A 19,244-nucleotide genomic window follows, 5' to 3' on the forward strand; every position below is an offset into this window, starting at 1 on the left:
AGAGAAATGCTATTCATCAATTTCATTTCATCTCAGCCATTACCGAGCAGTGGATTGAATTAATTGATTAATAACGCTAGGCTAACTGAAAAATTAATTACATGACTGTTAAATAGTGTTAGCATCATTCAAAAGCTGTACACATTTGAAGGCCTTTAATTCTCAAATAACTTATATACCTCTAATATATAGGAATGCTATTTTGCTCTTTATCTTGAATTATTTATCACTCATCATATTTTCTAAATCCTTTCCAGCCTTAATGAAGTTAACCAGAGCAGCAGACGTCAGCACTGGCAGTAGAATCCGCACAATCTGCCTCCCTCCCTTCGAGCCACCAGTCGACGCCTTCGAGGCAGACAAGGGCTCATCATTCTACCTCCGACCAGAATCGAACACGGAACCACCACGACGAAAACCAAAGCCACCCAAACCAAAACCAGATACAGCCGTTAAATATCTCGAAAAGCTGAACAATTTAACGAAGAACATGTTCTCAGGGATAATCAATAAGAAACATAAGAATATGAGATATAATGTCAGAGTCTCTAATGAGCCAAATAGACAGGTTGACAGAAAAAGTGGTGAAGAATTAAGAAAATCTGACAGTGAGAGAGGTCACAGTGATTTAATATACGACAGTGCTACTTTAGACAGTGTAGTGAAACTAATTAGGAACAGTCTTCTAAAAGATGATTACAAAGTGAATATAAATAGGAGTGATAAAAAGCTTATGTTCGGTGAAGAAATTGATCCTTTTATTGATGATAATAATCGATTGGATTTCAAAGATGAGTGTTACACTACTGGTTGGGGCAGAGAACAGACGAATGGGACTCTAACTGATGTATTGTTGGAAGCTGAAGTGCCTGTGTTACCACTGAACGTGTGTAGAGATAGATATGCTCTGACCCTGCCCTTGAATGAAGGTCATTTGTGTGCGGGGAGCACGGATGGAAGTACGGGAGCTTGTGTGGTAAGTTCACTTTGTTATAATATTTGCTAATACTTAATGATTGTTACTAAAATAATAACTATCTGTCAGTTGCACAAAGCTCTATCAAAGTTAAGCTTCATTAAATCTATTGCTGTCACTTTTTATATTGTTGACAAAGAAAGAGTCAGCAATAGATTTAAAGAAGCTTTAACTTTAATGACGCTTTGTGCAACTGACGGTACATCTAATGGAGAGTCTTTAGGTTGCCCAGTCGTATAATGCAATCTGTTGAAAATACACAATGTCCATAATAATATGTAAATCTTTGCATCCTTATTGGCTTATGAAATTGCATTTAACTACTACTTCTACAATAATTACAAGTCATGTTGTGACGAACTGGAATATAACCACCCAAAGATTCAAAGAATCAACATAAAAATACTTAAGGAAACTCCATCGCCTTCCTGTAGATATACGAAGAATTAAATTTTCCATTCACTAGAGAGAGTAAATTGAGCTCGAATAAAAATAAACAAGCTGACCTTAAGACTGAATTCTGGGTTTGTGTACAAGGAATTTAAATTGATACAATTATTATACCAGATCGAAATCTTAATTAAGAATTTTGATTTTATCTTGACCTTTTAAATGTAATAGAATAGTTTGGTTTTTGATTATTAAAGTATCAAAAATGCATGAGTGGCAAATATTTGCAATTTTTGCCCGCGGTTCTACACCTTATTGACGGATTTTTGCAAAAACCGTCAACTTATTTAAAATAACAACAGTAGCTTTAAAAAAAAAGAACTCAAATACCGATTCTACACCATCAAGTTCCAATGTGTTTTATGTACCTACAAAAGTAGAGCCAAAACATAAATAAAATTATTTCGTAACAGCGTAGATCTGTACATGTTCCCCCTTACTTATAAAATCTCTAATCACCTTCTAAGCAACATTTTAACTAATCACTACTTAAAGTCTTAAGTAGTGATTAAATGTTAGTTAAGACATGCTTAAGCAACGTTTATAAGTAAGAATTTGCTTAAACAGCCCTTAAGTATTACTTATATTTAATTCACGTTTATAAGTAAGGCTGAACATTATTAGTCAGGTATCTTTCAGTAATAAGATTTAAACAGTTTAATATTATTTTGATATCTGATCGTGTGTTAGAGATTTAAGTGACAACCGATCTCAGACTAGACAAAAAACTTACAAGATTGATCTGAGAGTCCGGGCTTATCTAATAAAATTAATTAATCGGTTGAAATACAGGTTAGTTATGTCTTAGGAGATAAGAACCTCCTGTTCTCGCATGGGTAAACTATTACTACAGTAATAGTCACACTTATTCCCTTATAATATGAAGGACTCCTAATGTTTGAGGAGGGATCAGCCACAGAATTAATTTGGAATGCTCCCCAAACGTAGATAAAGTTTTAGTGTTATAAAAAGCATCCTATAATATGCGAACCATTCATCCTCCGAGCCTTTTTCCCAATCATGTTGGGGTCGGCTTCCAGTCTAACCGGATTCAGCTGAGTACCAGTGCTTTACAAGAAGCGACTGCCTATCTGACCTCCTCAACCCAGTTACCCGGGCACCCCGATATCCCTTGGTCAGACTGGTGTCAGACTTACTGGCTTCTGACTACCCGTAACGACTGCCAAGGATGTTCAATGACAGCCGGGACCTACAGTTTAACGTGCCATCCGAAACACAGTCAATGGTGTCTAAGATATACTTAGAAAGTACATACAAACTTAGAAAAGTTGCATTGGTACTTGCCTGACCTGGGATCGAACCCGCGCCCTCATACTTGAGAGGTTGGTCCTTTACCCACTAGGCCATTAAGCCCATTAAGCTCATGAAATTAAGAAGATCTCTCTCCGAGTTTATTGCTATGCCATGAAAGAGACCTTGATGTACAAGAGGAGTTCCCTAAAGAGGGAGGTAAGAGAAGCTAAAGTAGCTAAGCTTAACGAAACAGTTCTGTTGATACCAACACCAGTCACTGATCTTACGACCTTTTCAAACTAGTTCCTCAAAAGATTAGGCAACCATACCGAGCTGTCAGCAAATCGATTGTTCTACCAGATAAGAGTTGATATCTTGTAACAATTTAATAGTGTTCTTATTAATTTTCGTGACATCGCCAACGTATTGGAAAGTCCAATCAAAATTCTTGACTTTCACTCATCGGAGAATATTATATCAGCCAATAATAGGTACGGTGTGACTGATTGCGTAGTGAGCGCAATACGAGATGTGATTTTGATGTCAAATGTTCGTGTCAAAGTTGAGGCTGATCCTGACGGACCGCTGAAGCTCATTTTCATCAACAAGACAAAAGTTGAGTAAAATAGCAGTTTTGTAGATGTTATTTAAGACTTCTGTTAAGACGATTGATTCACAAAAAAAGCTGGAAAAGCTTTCAAAAAAAATTTCACAACATGGTTAAAAAAAATGTTTGACCAATCGTGATCAACGTCAATCCTAAAATCGTCAAAAGTTAAGGACTGTTGTGTTGTTTTTGACAAAGGATGATAATTCACAATGTAAATATTAAATTAGCAGTTACTCGTAGTTCTAATAAACGTCCCATTAGTTTTTGTCCATAATTGTCAGAACTGTTAATTATTTATATGATTAGGACTATAATGATAGCAAACAATATCTTTATTTGGCGTTCTTTCGTAATTCGATTGTTTTTTGGGTTCCAATTTACAAAAACAAAAACATCCGTGTTACTATTTTCATACATACATGCCTACTTACAGTTTTTATGCGTTTTAAGTTGCCGAAAATGTATCTTAAGTGCATCCATTTTTATACCCTGACAAAAAAGAAAGGTTTGAGTGCTGTAAATAAGTACCAAGGCGTATATTTTGTTGAAAAACAAGATTCGAATGTGGTTTTCCAACATGAATTTTTTTAAGAAGACATACATATATTTCCACCATTATATATTTCCACATAAATATTAAATGATAAGTTTCTCTTTACTTTTAGGATGACATGACATGATAGACCTACATTCATAACCCTTTAATTTCCTCTCTTCCAGGGTGACAGTGGGGGTCCACTCCAGTGCCGGTCAGGGGGTCGCTGGGAGCTGCGAGGCCTGACCTCGTTCGGGTCCGGCTGCGCGCGGCGCGGCGTGCCTGATGTCTACACAAACGTGGCGCATTACGTGTCCTGGATCTATGCTCATGTGTATGCTAGCTAGTGTATGTGACAGTCGGGGTCCTCTCCAGTGTCATTCAGGGGGTCGCTGGGAGCTGCGAGGCCTGACCTCGTTCGGGTCCGGCTGCGCGCGGCGCGGCGTCCCTGACGTCTACACAAACGTGGCGCATTACGTGTCCTGGATCTATGCTCATGTGTATGCGAGCTAGTACAGTGTGCTCTTGAGTTGGGGGACAATTTGTGAAGAGTGTTGGACAGTTGTTCGTTTATATATGTCAGTGCTGAATAGTAGCTAATAATAGGGCAGAAAGTCACCAACAATTTTAGCGCTAACCATGTTTTCTGGTGACAGAAAGCTACAAGGATATGTAAAATAAGGAGATAAAAAGAAGAAGGACAAAATCTTTTCTCTGAAATACCCAACCAATCTATGCCGTAAAGACTGTTACAAAAGATTGATTTCTGTTTGTGATTATATGCGCTATTCTCAGACGCGAGAGCTAATTGATGTATATGACATGTCATTAGATTATCGCAGAAGGAATTTAGCTAATGTTGCTGTTGTAATCAGAATTTCCTATGAACTTATCACTATGTAATTTGTTAAGTTGTATACATAAAGGGAAGAATAATCGTTTGGAGATGATGGGAATGTATGTAGATAGAGCAGTAACATGGCAAATAAAATGTTTTATTGTTTTATAATAAATTGTTTTAAATTATAATAATGCGACAAATACAGACTGTGACTGTAACTGTGACGCTAAAATGCCTGAAACAAATAAAAACAACGACCACCGAAAAATAAAAAAAAACGACATAACCTTTTGATAAAATAGGCATAGGTGATTAATTTACAAATGTGAAGTATTTAAATATTTTCATAAAAATAAGATAAAAATATATAATTGTCTTGAAATTACGACGACGATTTGTGACGAGTAAAAAGTTTTACCTGTAAAAGTATGTGTGTACATAGCTTTATGGATAAGAAGGTCATGCTACAATGTACACACAACTTTGTAATAGTTGTTATTATTCATTAAATGGCGAGACATAATAATTATCATTATTACATTATATTAATCAACTTGTATCCATTAATAATTTATTATGATTACCAATTTGTAAATATACCTTCTAGTCTCCATTTATTTATTTTATATATATATTTAATTAAAATTATACAATGTATGATAAATTGTAAGTGATTTAAATTACAGTATTTTGTTAGTAGTTACCGATTATAATGACAAATAACACTCATAATACCTATTTATATAAAATAGTGTCAGTAGTACTGCAATAGGTTTTAAAGTATATTTTATTTATAAATGTATTTTGTTATGTTCATAGTTGCCCTAGTAAATTGCTAGGATGCGAAATGCATAGTTCAAAGAATTTGGACTTGATGTAAATAACACTATCCGTTTCGTATAAGATCATAAAATATATCTGATTCGTACATAATTAAATATAATTTCCATTAAATTATCAGACCAATAAATTTACTTACGTGGAACGTGTGTAAAATAATAAATGTGTGTAAACCTCATTTTTTTTAAAAGTAATATTTTAATCAAAAGTGGAATAATTAAACTGGATTTTTTTTTGTCGTAGGTACTGAAATAATTGTTTAATTTATAACGTTACTAATAAGTATATTAAGTGATACAAATAAGTATTTCATTCCATTACCACTCAAAAGAACTGTGATTTTATAAGTATAAAAGTTTTTATACAAAATTTTACTATCATAATAATTATTTATTTGAGTGTATATTATGCAGGTGTAGCACTTAATCTGTTGTGTTTCAAAATTTTACTTTAGTTGAAGTTTTTAGTTTTAGTTTACATCATCTATCACTTTCAGTGATTTCACCTAAAAACACTAAAACAGATTCTGTCTCTGTCATTTGTTTTCAGTTCACAGAATAAGTATATTCATGGTGGCCTCTACCATTTAACTATAACGATAACCGAACCATTTTCAGTTGTCAAATCGCTGATGTGACCAATGGGCGGCAAGTATACGGCTGGTTATCGTTTGGTTATCGTTATAGTTAGTGAATTCAGTGAAAGGTGATGTAAATTGGTCTGTAATTTATTTAAATAGTTTTAATAGCAGTATTGATATTACCCTTGTAATATGCATAATTACTGCAATACCAGTTATTGTACAATATTTATGAATAATTTTTAATTTAAATTATTATAATGTAAATATGAATTGTGTAGGCTATTATAAATAAAATAAAAATTACAATTTCTTGAAAAATACTTTATTTAATTATCAAAAAAACATTTCACCATCAGTCTATTAAATTAAATATTTACAGTTTATTTACAATTGACTTAAAACTAAAACTAAAATTAATATCACAATTGCTAAAAATAACTACACTGATCCCACTAATTGTTTTATAGCATACATTGTCATGAATTAAAAGGCTGATTAATGAAAGTTTAATACTGGGATCATGAAGACTGGTTTTCTGCAACATTTGTTCTCATACATCATATAATCTTCAATGTCATGTTTATAGAGATATCATTATAAAAAGTCATATTGGTTGCACTATTTACAGCCCCAGAACGACTAAACCGATTATGCTGAAAATTGATGTCCTCCTAGCCGATTATCGGCTACGGCGGCTGTTCTCATGTAAGGAGATTAGCCAACTGCGCAGGACATATTATAGTGCACAAGCATTTGCGCAGACACAGGTGCACTCCCTATTCCTTCACTCTCATAGCCCGATGGGACGGCAATCCGACACGACCGGAAAGAGATCAGGCGCAGGACCGACATTTACGTGCTCTCCGATGCACGGGTGAATCAATCACCAACTTCCAGGCTTCGGGCTGCTTTGTGAGTCTTCTAAAACCCACAAAGCGATTTCGGCCCGACTCGGGAATCGAACCCGAGACCTCGTGCTCAGCAGCCACACTTGCGACAACTAGACCAACGAGGCAGTTATTGGTTAGTTAGAGGCAAATTATTGGGGAGGTAACTTACGATTTAGGAAATGGAAATCGGTTCTTTTATCCTCGTGCTGGAAGAGGTTCCCCAGGGGAGCGGATGAAACCGCAGGAAGCTAGAATTTTATAACACTCGTTATACAAGATTTCATAGAAAAACGATAAGCGTTCGATAAACCCTAGTTCGAGAGTGGTCCGTCAAAATATAAAAACACGTCACTAGACAGTCTACATACCTATGATTTCAGCTCAATAGGCAAAACAAGGAATAAAATAACATTAATTGAGGCAAAAACAGACATTCCACACGTCTGAATATGATAACCTTACACCTTTCTAACTTCTACTAATTAATATTGAGCAATTTATTTAATATCTACCGTTAGGGTGCGTCCTACATGAGCTATCTGGATGCGAACGAGAATCGAAACAGCGCGATTTCCTTTGAAGTAACCAACGTGACACTGCGCAGCGCAGATCCGTCAGATCGCTTTGTGTTCGCCAGTGGCCCACCTAGGACGTACCCTACCAGCTAAGCCGCCAGCGGAATTTAAACTACTTAAAACAATAATGGCAAAACATAAATAAACTCACATTGCCCGGTCGTTGTCAAAAACCATTCGTCACATAGCCATTAATACCGACAACGCTCAGACATACATAGCTTGTACCCGTAACATTTACTAACTTACCCGCTAGCAAAATGTAGGCATTTCGCACAATAACTCGTGTTAATATAGGTGGAAATATAGGAAAAAATCATTATTATTTAACCGTCAGTAACCTGCTTCATCTATTATACCTAAAATTTGAGCCAGTATAAAAAAACAGGTTGCACTAAAATGCGATTAAATACATATAAATTATTATTCTAAGATATCCTAAAAGACTTCGGAATGGAACTCAAGTTCAAAACTTTTCGTACCTTCAGAATAAAGGCTAAGGAAACTGCTAAAGTCACACTTGGAATGTATAAAAATTGAGCAAATATTTCTATCTATACTAATCTCCTCATTCGTTGTCAGAACTGACCAGTAGATCTACAAATTCATTATCGTCCTCATTGATAGCTAGGAGCGAAACTGCTTCCTTAGCCAAATCTTCATCATCCTTACATGTAAACCCAACATTATCAGCCATATTTAGAATCACACTACTCCTTCTCCTTTCAGAACTCTTCCTCCTTATGATAGGAATGGGGATCTCCTTGGGAGGTATGATCTTGTACTTAGGTTTCCAGATCCTGTGGGCCCCCTGGACTCCCAGCACGAGGCCTATGAGGAATAGAATGACCTCCAAAGTGATGACTAATGGGGGACCGATGACGAGACGGAGTCGGAGTAGGGTTACTACGTCTGGTGGTGGTTCTTTGCAGTACTGGAATAGAAAATAATTTATCAGTACCTTTCTTATACTTATAACATACTGAATATTACACATAATGAATATTTTTTTATAACATTATGTCACAGGAGGAACATACAAGAGGAGTTCAAAATTTGCAACTGATGTTATTGAATTATTTTTTTTTGCCAAATGGAATATTCGTTTTTTGAATCCTCTGCATATGATTTTCATGATATCCAAAGAGTAAAAGTACCCAATAATAAAATATAGGAAACTTACCAATGAAAACCACATGAGAGGCAAGACCTTGTCCTTAACTGGAGCCGTGATGGGATTTCCTTGAGACACTCTTACGGCAAGATTGATTTGAATCTTTATCGAAAAGCTTAGAGGCGCTCCAAGTACCTGAAAATAACAAAAAGAAAATTACTTTTATGTACAGTCAACTTTTAACGGTTAGTGGTAACACTTTATAGGAAAATCGTACTTATTACTATTAAGTTAAGGCGCATGACAGTTACCACTAATGTGCAGTTTACTGTACTATATAGTACGCCTTATATGTCCAAAGGATTCCAAGGCATTTGTGTAATGAAATTGATTCAGTATCAAATTCTATATCGATGATTTCATTGAAGTGCTACTTACAGGTTCCAACTCAAAATGTGAGGTATGCTTCTTGCGATCTGGCTTCATACCCTCATAGTATGCCTGCTGGACTGGATCCGTGTCCATCATGTGTGGCTTTGACAGATAAATAGGGAAACCTGGAATCAAAAATTATAATTTAGTTTAGAGCAGCAGAGATGAAGATTTTTATTTACATTCTTGTTCAACGAATTCTTAAGAGGATTTTTTGGGAAAAGTTACGAGCCCTCTGAAATAATTTTAAATTGGGTATTGCCCAATAGTTTATAGCTCAAACTTATACTTTGCCAACAAATACATTAATGCTGCCTTTCGTTTTTGTTCTAACTTTTACCTTATAGATGATCCTATGTTCGTTGAAGTTCAAGATTTTATAAAATCTAAAACATTATTTAATACAGGGCATTATAAATTGCACTTAAATATAAAAGACGCTTGAATACTAACCATAGTAACAGTTGCTGACATCAACGAATCCTTCAGGGGGACACTCGCCGGAGCAGTTGCAGGCAAACGGAGAGTCGTTACTGAAAGCTGTATTGTCCATCGTGTACCTGAGGGTAAATCAGAATTTGTAAGTATTTAGAATCGCAGTCAAAGTTAAGGTCAAAGTCAAAGCTCATAATTATCTGTACATAGATTAAAAACTTTGCCTTTTAGAATAAAAAGGTAATAACTAATAAGAGCTTCTTATAAAACTTCATAAAATAGATAAAGTATGCAATAAATGTCCGCAAATATAATAAAACTATTATGCTCCGCGTATTCTTTGTAATACTTAAGAAAATATTAAATAACATTGGTCATAAAATTCATACAATAGTATTTGCGTGATGCTTAGACAAACAATCAGCTATTAAATAGAGTTTAATGATTATGGAAAATCGAATGTAAGTATTTAATAAAGCTTAACGTAAGAGAAAATGATAAAAATACTGTTTAAAACATATAAAATCCCGACAAGTGTAACTCGCGCACGATGTGTTCCGTATTTATGTATTTATAAAATAAACAATAAATCTCGATTGTTGGGTTCTAAATCACTTATTATGTTACTAGCTTCCGCCCGCAGCTTCGCTCGCGTAGAGCTCGGTTATATCGCGTTTCCAAGAGATTTCTCCAAAAGTCCGGGATAAAAACTATCCTATGTTCTTTCTCAAGGTAAACTCTATCTCTGTACCAGATTTTATTAAAATCAGTTCAGTGGTTTAGATGTGAAAGCGTAACAGACAGACAGACGGAGTTACTTTTGCATTTATAATATTAGTAGGGATAGTTTTCAATATTTAAGTATCGCTAAGGCGGTAACAGTAGCAAATCATCTGCAAAAAATTATATTGCCTAATTGCCATATTTCATAAAAGGCAATCCAGTGACTGATGGACGGAGAGGTCTTAGTGATAGGTTCCCATTTTTCGATTTGGTTACCCTTTATAAGTTTTACTTCATAACTTATTTTTAAGTTTTCACTTTGAAAAATACTTACAAATAAGAATCAAGTCCCAATTCACTCTCGTGTTCACTAACAAAGCTGAAGGGATAGTTTCTGCAAGCCTGTTTTCTGAAGATGGTGATGTTCCGACCCTTGGCATAGTTGGATGGCAGCATCAGACCTTCGTATGAACCTTGGATCCTGTTGCAGGGTGTACTGAAACAAAAGAAAATCTGTGAATAACATGTAGAAAACTTGGAGGCTTAAAAGAAAGGGATATGAAACAATACAGATATTCGAGAAAGAATGTAGATCGACGTAGCATTGATAAAACAAATAAGAGAAGGTGACAATTAATTTATCATGAAAGGAAATTCTGTCTAAAATATAAATATTTTTTTCTATAAATACTCGAGCTCTCGCAACCCGAAAGAACCCCTTCCCCACACAGCCTACATTATGTCCGTTCTCAAGCTCATACATACATTTGTGTACCTTTCTTTAAATTGCATTAATACATAGATTGGCATTAAAATCAAACAGACAGATAGAGCTACTATTGCATTAATTACACTTTCATCGTCTTACAGTATTTCTGCTTACCTAGAATCCAAGTCCGTGAATCCCTGCTCCAGCAGCCCACTGCTGTTATCCCAAGCATTCAAGGAGTACCTCCGACTGACGTTACCAAGTTCCACTTCAGACCACTCCAGTTTTTGTGCATAAAACTGCAAGAAAAATAAAACACCGTCAACTTTTGTTTGTGCGATTTTTCAGCTAATGTAGGCATTATCTCAAAATAACAACAGCTATAGTTCGGCCATTCAGAGAATGCGTTCCTGACACGTCGCGATTGAACTGACGACGTAACTTTGCAATGGCGTTGCAGTTACGATAAAAATATTTTTGCTGGTTGTTTACCGTTTTAACAATTGAGGAGCATTAAAACAACATTATTATATCAATAATCAATGAATGTTATTACGTCGTCAGTTCAATCGCGACGTGTCAGGAACGCATTCTCTGAATGGCCGAACTATAATGACTTGGTAGGAAAAAATAAGTAATGATACCTTATGGTCACTTATGGCTGTTTTTGATTCACAATACATTTAGGATAATAATCCGTTCTACGTCAATGTCATGGCGACAAAACACTTCTTTTGTTTAGTGTGGAAATCTATTTTGGTAATTTGATATGCCGTTAAGACCATTAGGACATCATCACCTCTATTATAATGTGACAGGAAAGGCCTATTATTATCTGATACGCTTTCATCATTTATTTAAGTTCCATGAAGTATATGAAAATTTACTTAACTATATGTATATAGAAGAGTAAGAAACCATGGAGTTTATTGCCCGTTCTATTTTATAGGTAACTTAACTACTTTTGGAATGGGCAAGTAAATTCAATATTATTGAATTCCTTTCATTTATTGACTTCCGTATTTTTTTAAACTGTTACATGTGATTTGATTTCTCCAGACAAAATCAAAGCATATGAAGCCTGAAAATAATTCGTGTCTCCAAATTGCTTTGAATACCCAAAGGGACTTAAAATTCTTGACATTAAGAAGGTACTCACCCGATCAAGCAATCCAATTTTCTTGAAATCGATCCAGCCAGGCAGCAAAGAGTTGGCAATCGTGACGATAGGATCGTTGTACCCCCAGAACATCTCCTGGACGGTCAGGTCCTTGAAGAGTTTGGAGCCGAGAGCCGACATGGAGTAGTAGGCACCAGCATTTGCGAAGTAGCCTAGTTTGTCAGCTGCAAGCGTGCTCATTGCCTGAAAGAGAAATGGGAATTTTAGGTGTCATATATTTTACACCAAGTGGTTTCGACCAAGTTCTGAGGAAACTAATTCCCGCACATGGATAAAAAGTAGCCAATATGTTTTTTGATGTATAAGCTATATAACCAAGTTTTATGAAAATCTATGAAGTAGTTTTTGCGTGAAAGAGGAACAAACTTTCGCGTTTATAATATCAGTAGGATTGGAATTCGTTCAATATTATAAAATTAATTTTATTTGACACAGAGACAATAATTATTATTAGCTATAAAACAGGTTTTCTTATGCTTCTTATGTAATTTATATTCTCAATTAATTATATGATAATTTCTTTATCTATGCGCATGAGATTAAGATAAAAATACACAAATTTTATAACTTCTGCGAAAACCATGAATAACCTTGAATATCAATTACCTACTTTAATAGGTTTTAATGTATTATTAACACGTGTTTTTTGATTGTTGTCAAAAGGATGTAGAGGTACTCCCCAGTGACACATTAGGCCTTAGTGGGGCCCATTAGTCCATAAGCCTGTCGGTGCTGCGGGATTGTTCGAAAGAGTTACCGCGGCCCTGATACATAAAGGGCTCAAGTAGGATGAGAACATGATGGGTTTTAGTCCCCTCATGCTGTACCCAAAGTAGGAGAGTCTATTTGATGACTTCCCAACAAAAATAAAATGTTGATGTACCTACACTCCACAATAGGTATTGTAATTGCAAATGTTTGTGTCCAGTTTCTAAGTAAATCTACAAGGCTTTTATCAAGCATTTGAAGGTTACTTTCATATTTTTAATTTGTTTGTTTATTACGCTCTATCTTTAAGACCTCATCTGTTTCATCCATTTGATAGTCAATAGTCTTGAAGAAAATTATAAAAGTGTCACGAATTTTAGAGGATGAGCTTATTTAAATAATTCCGTTACCTTATTAATCAAAATATTAATCCCTACTAATATTATAAATGCGAAAGTAACTCTGTCTGTCGGTCTGTCTGTCTGTCTGTTTGTTACGCTTTCACGTCTAAACCACTGAATTGATTTTAATAAAAAGTACAGAGATAGAGTTGACCTTGAGAAAGAACATAGGATAGTTTTTATCCCGAACTTTTGAAGAATTCTTTTGGAAACGCGATATAATCGAACTCTACGCGGGCGAAGCCGCGGGCGGAAGCTAGTCAAAACTAAAGCAACCAAAACCGCAAGTAAAACCACGCTACTAAACTGGCAGAGTATATTGGCAGTGGAATGAGAGGTCAGGGATTCGAATCTGGTTTGTGTATGTTTCACCATGTCTTATGTCAACCATGGTAATTATGTAAAAGTTAAAAATAACTCGCGGTATCAAGTTCTGGGTCGTTACTCGAAATTAAATGCGCTCTATTTGGTTTGAGGACTTTTATGAGAGAATGGCGGAATCGAATAAAATCCGTAGGCAGGTACTAATAATTATTATAAAGCTAAAGACTTTGTATACGCTAATCTCAGGAACTAACGGACCTATTCGATTTTTTTGAGTGTTTGAATTTTCTCTATCGAGTAAGACTATACGTTTCTTTTTATCCAGGTGCGCAAAGTAGTTCTGATGAAAGCCAGTAAAATCAGATATGAAAATTCTGGATGCCATATAGGTAGAGAAAATGGGATAAACGCTAAGCAGATTTAGGTAGAGAAAATGAAAAATAAAATAAGATTGTAAAGTAAGCGGGCAGAAATAGAAAATATCGACAGACTTCATTAAAAAAAAATAACTAAAATATTTTTTCCAATTTAACGAAAATAATAAACCATTTATTGTTTGTTTTTTAGCAAGTACACATCTATGAGGAAGTGCCAATTTTAATAAAATAAAGAACAATATTATTACTCAGATAATGTAGGTTAATATTACGAAATTCAATTATTTCAAGTTCACACAGCTTTAACGTGACATTAAAGTTTTTTTTATCAAGTTTTAAACAATAAAATCTTTCCTTGAACCAGAGGTTTTGCTTTTATTCCGTTCAATAACTTTATTTTAATATTAACCTTGTCAATTAACCGTGGCCATGTAATTAGGAAGACTCAGTACATGAAAATCTTAATTGTAATAGGTATTATAATAACATTGTTGAAAGGTGTTTCTAACCTACAGACAGACATGTGTTGCTGGGGAGCTTGTTGCGCCACTTCTTCCCAGTTAATCACATAGGAAGTGGTGAAGCGTGGGCATTTTGGGCTATCTTTTGTAAATCTTGGCGTTCAAAAAGTGGTGTTTTACAGCCAGGTTGGAATATATGAGTTTGAGTCTTTTAATTACATTGGTATACGGTTTTTTTTTACCAGAGTCTTTCAATAGAGATGATGGCTGGAGCGTACCACCTGCTTGGAAGCTCATCATAGAAACTATTAAATATAAAAATTAGGGTACTGTACCCGTGACCATGGATGCGTCGGGATTAAATAATATTAATATAACCGCGATAAAATCCGTAAAAGTAGTTTTATTTAAATATCTAATTTTCGCGTAAGTGTCAGAAATGAACATCTCGACATTATAGATCAATTTTGTATTCAGAACTTCAATTTAGTGTCAAATAAACGACAAGAAATTATACGTATCAACTTTATAGATGAAAATACTGTAAATCAGTGTTATACGACCATTTTCAAGTGTTGGTATAAGTTGGTAAATAACTTGTAAGTGGTTTCATACTTTTTGTTTTTCCGTCATAATTTGTGTTTTCCGCAATACCACTATGTTGGAAACTATTGTTTAAGAGGCAATAAAAAGGTGAGATGGTTACATTAACTTTTATAATCATTTGTGTTTTATTTTGCTTTAAATGATGTTATTCACCCAAAAGGAGGTAATAATCGTGTTTATTATATATGACCCCTCCCGCTGTGAGTGCACCGTGAGGGAGTGTCAGACTCTTACTGACTAAAACCCACCATGTACCTTCTTAAGCCCTTTATGTACCAGGGCCGCGGTAACTCTTTCGAACTATCCCGCAGCCCCGGCAGGCTTTGGCCCAGGTGGACCCCACTGAGGAGTTTTCAGTACTCAGTCTTAATTTATTAATTGAGGTACAAAAAATGTCACACGTTTGTGACATTTGCTTGGTAAAATAAGTACAAAGTACAGGGTTATTAAACTGCGTTAGTACAAAGTTCTATCTTCAAGTATTTGTGTATTTATAAGCACACATCTGCTTACGATTGTTAGCCAAAAAAGTAAAAACCCAAATACTTCTAATGACAATATCTTTTTGTTTAAAACTACTAATTTTAGAACTGTTGGACAAAACAGAGGTACATCTAAATATGACGTACAGTCAACTTCAGGTCAGTGGTAACAGTTTTATAGGAAAATCGTACTTATTACTATTGAGTTAAGGTGCATGACAATTACCACTGATGTGCAGTTTACCGTACCTACTTTATTTAGTTGATAAAAAATAATCAGGTAATATTGGTAAAAATATTGTTGTACAAAAACTGTTGATCTTAATTATGCATTGCTGGGTAATGAACTCTTCTTAAACAGAAAAGAAGTACCTGTAGTTAAATGGATGATCGCATTTTTGTATTGATGATATTACTAATTGTATTTACAGTGATATTATTGATCTGTAAGTTAAAATGTGGGTGTCGAGGAAGGCTACTATTTATTCGGGTCCCCAAGTTTTTTTAACGACGTCAAAAATCATCAAATGACCCCTCCTGCTGTGGGTTAGCAGGTGAGGGAGTGTCAGACTCTTACTGACTAAAAACCGTCGTGTTCCGTCGTAGGCCTTTTATGTACCAGGACCGCGGTAACTCTTTCGAACAATTCTGCAGCCCAAGGGGCGTGACTGAATCCTTTGGCGGATCTTTAAAAACGTCAAAAATTGCATAAATCTACTTGAAATTACTTTGACAATGAGTTTAACCCATTAGCAGTTCATTATGACGTATGCCGTACGGATTCGTCTTGTTTAGCTATTGTGTGAATACACAATATACTTAAGCTATAATATTTTTTATAAGTTTGGTTCCGAACACCAGCTATAGATAATAAACCAATGCAATGTATTTCATTGAAATGGCAAACTGAAAGGTGGGTAAGTACAGAGGTTATTCTTGATACTTATTACGTATGCTTAGTTAGTTATAATAGTTTCTTAAAAATTTTCCTTATGTACCAATGACTACATTGGCGTCCAAAATACACTTAGAAAGTAACGTTTGACTTTGAAAAAGTCATATTGTGCTTGCCAAGTTTCGTAATACCTTCCAAAACGTTCCAAGTCCAGTTTCATTTACGTCGTTCTATGAATGACTTATTAACTTAAGGCGACGAACTGATAAACAATAATTCCATAACCGGTACGCTTATCTAAGGCGCCAAAAGGGGACGGAGCGTCTGAGCGGGGCGAGGATTACAATACGCGCGCTAGCTTATAACTAAAAGTAGTAAGCGACAAAATGGTTTTGTAATTTTATTATTTAGAAATGATAATTTGATAAAAATTCCTTCCACAATTTTAAAGAGTACGTATATACTCAACTACTAAAAAAGTTAAGAGGCTTAAATCGGTCCCGTTTGCCCATAATATGTGAATCTCTTTTTAAAAAGAGGTACGTTTGATATATTTTTCTCTGTTATAAGAGTTACCTCATGTTTTGAAGTCTGACAAAATAAGGTTTATATCATGAACTTTCAGGTAGCCAAGTTGTATTTTGATCCGTTTTGTATTTACTGAGAAAAATTGAGATCCTTGGCGCCAAAATTTCCAATTCGTCCTCTTAAAACAATGTTCTTTACACGTTATCTATACCAAAAAAATATTAACAAATAGACAAAACTACCATATCTCGTAGATAAGGAATGGGACTAATAGAACACGGAAGTTATAAATAATAACATAACAATGATAGATAAAACTAACAATAATAGGATCTACTGGAACCTTCGTAACCTATTATTATAGATATTAAAACTAATTTGTAAACATGATCTTTTTAAGATAACTTGTACTTGTTACTTGAGATAAGACCCTTTGAAGGTTTTCTGGAATGAACTAGATCCAAACTTATATAAGAAGATACATAAGAGGGAAGATATCAAATTGCTTTAGGAAAGAATAGGATGATGCGTACAGGTTTTAACTTTTCCTTGAACGTGTAAAAACAGCTGAACTTATTTTGTTTTACAATGAACGAAGAGAGAACTATTCCTGCACCCGAAATAATAGTACAATCTTACTAGTGTACTATCCCTTTTTTTTACCCGACTTTTGAAATTGTAACGACCGAGCCGACCGATAACCGGGGGTAGTAGCAACCCTGCGCCATCCGAATTGATAACTTCCTCCTTCTTGCGCAGTCTATTAAAAGAGTATTGTACCTTCATAGCGATTAAATTACAATAATGTATAAATTTTTTATTCGAATTTTGCTCCTAGCATAAGACCCCTTAAAAAATGTAACTACTAAGGAAGTATACAATGTACTTACAATAAGTGGTATATTAGGTATCTTGACGGTAACATTGCTGAGGTCATTGATCGACTGGTCGGCGAGGAACTTCAGCTCCAGCTTGGGGTTCATCGTCATCACGCCTCGCTCCTTGTCTATTCGAATGTTCTCGTTCGTTCGATGTTCTCTGTAGACAAAAGGTTTTATGTGAGATACCATGACAAAAAAGTACAAAAAACAATTTTAAAACAGAAATATATATAGCTATGACCTTCTCCTAATTCTAAAATATATTATGCTGAAAGCCGCATCAAAATCGGTTCAGCCAAACATGAGGTAATCGCGCATAAACAGACGTACCTACCTACATACGGGTCAAACTGAGAATCTTATTTTTTATCTATACTACATATATGCAGTTTTTTACCAGATTCCAATATGCGTTTGTAAGCTGTTTATTCAGTATATTTTTACTCCTTGGTTTCTACTGTTGAACTAACTACTATATAGGCTGTTCTAGCTACTCATAGTTCAAAATTAGTCATTGACATAAAAAAATCATTGAACAAACTCAAAATCACGCGATGTCACCCAAAACGTGTCTGCTTGTAATTCCGATCGAGTTTCTGTCAAATGAGGATAATGGCCCAACTGGCGAAATCCATGCAAAATCGTGATTTTTTATACAAGTTGCGATACACAGTACTGTTAGTAACAAAAGTTTACCATCATTGTCACAATTCAATTGTCCCAATTTCATTTGAGAACGGCGCATCATTTTCTTCTTCTGTATTACATGCGCTTCTTCAACGTTACTCTCTTAATCTGCCGTCATCACACAAGTAAAATTCTTTCTAGCCATATAACATTTCACACAGTTCATCCATCGTTTCATTCTCGTCCTCTTCTCTACACATACCCATAAAATATCAGGCTGCACATAAGTCTTTAACATAATCGAAATTGTAGGATACCTGAACACTAAGATTTCCCATAAGTACCTAATTGTCATGACTACAGGACAAAATAGGTAACTTGGACATCAATGACTTATCATTTCCTGTTCAGATATTATGTAATTTTGATTAAAAAGGACTTTTGTTAGTAACTGTACCAACATGGGAGTGCGATGAGCTAATGTTGACAGTACTAGTGACAATAAAACGGATAAGCTTGTTGAACACATTGAGCAATAATTGCATCGTGTTCGGTCTAATATCGCGACCTTGTTCTGAAGTTCGTCACATTTTAGTGGGAATAAAGTTCGTCACAATTTTCTGGGGATGCCCCTAAAATCTTTGGAAAAGTTTACTTTAAGACAGTGAGTAATATCCAGCGTCTTAACAAATAAAAGGTGAATCATGACTTTAAATAAGCCGAGGTTTAAGATTTTCTCACAATAAAACTCCGTATGAAGGACAGACAGCAATCCTGCAATTGCCCCTTTTATGGACGAAAAGTTTT

General features: G+C 35.1%; 2 protein-coding genes across 3 annotated transcripts in view; one reads left to right on the top strand and one right to left on the bottom strand.

Moving 5' to 3' along the window:
* LOC124634413 (transmembrane protease serine 12-like) overlaps positions 1-4,834 on the top strand; it is a 32,524-nt gene extending 27,690 nt beyond the window's left edge. Inside the window, exons 5-6 of the mRNA XM_047169987.1 lie at positions 258-976; positions 4,011-4,834. Of these exons, the coding sequence (XP_047025943.1) occupies positions 258-976; positions 4,011-4,172 (881 nt within the window). The 3' untranslated portion in view covers positions 4,173-4,834. The remainder of the gene's footprint in view (positions 1-257; positions 977-4,010) is intronic.
* A 1,561-nt stretch (positions 4,835-6,395) lies between these two features.
* LOC124634412 (scavenger receptor class B member 1-like) overlaps positions 6,396-19,244 on the bottom strand; it is a 42,583-nt gene continuing 29,734 nt past the window's right edge. The window contains exons 5-13 of one of the 2 annotated variants that reach the window (XR_006984867.1): positions 17,820-17,967; positions 12,127-12,330; positions 11,142-11,266; positions 10,593-10,754; positions 9,554-9,660; positions 9,107-9,225; positions 8,738-8,863; positions 7,131-8,488; positions 6,396-6,751 (exon numbers count right to left, since the gene is read on the bottom strand). Coding sequence is in view for 1 of the 2 variants with exons in the window: in XM_047169986.1 (XP_047025942.1) it covers positions 8,123-8,488; positions 8,738-8,863; positions 9,107-9,225; positions 9,554-9,660; positions 10,593-10,754; positions 11,142-11,266; positions 12,127-12,330; positions 17,820-17,967 (1,357 nt within the window). In the remaining variant the exon portion in view is untranslated. Of the gene's footprint in view, positions 6,752-7,130; positions 8,489-8,737; positions 8,864-9,106; positions 9,226-9,553; positions 9,661-10,592; positions 10,755-11,141; positions 11,267-12,126; positions 12,331-17,819; positions 17,968-19,244 lie in introns of those variants that run through there. The other variant, XM_047169986.1, reaches the window with a different exon arrangement.

Source organism: Helicoverpa zea, chromosome 11, assembly GCF_022581195.2.
Source record: "Helicoverpa zea isolate HzStark_Cry1AcR chromosome 11, ilHelZeax1.1, whole genome shotgun sequence".
In the NCBI taxonomy this organism is placed as follows: Eukaryota; Metazoa; Arthropoda; class Insecta; order Lepidoptera; family Noctuidae; genus Helicoverpa; species Helicoverpa zea.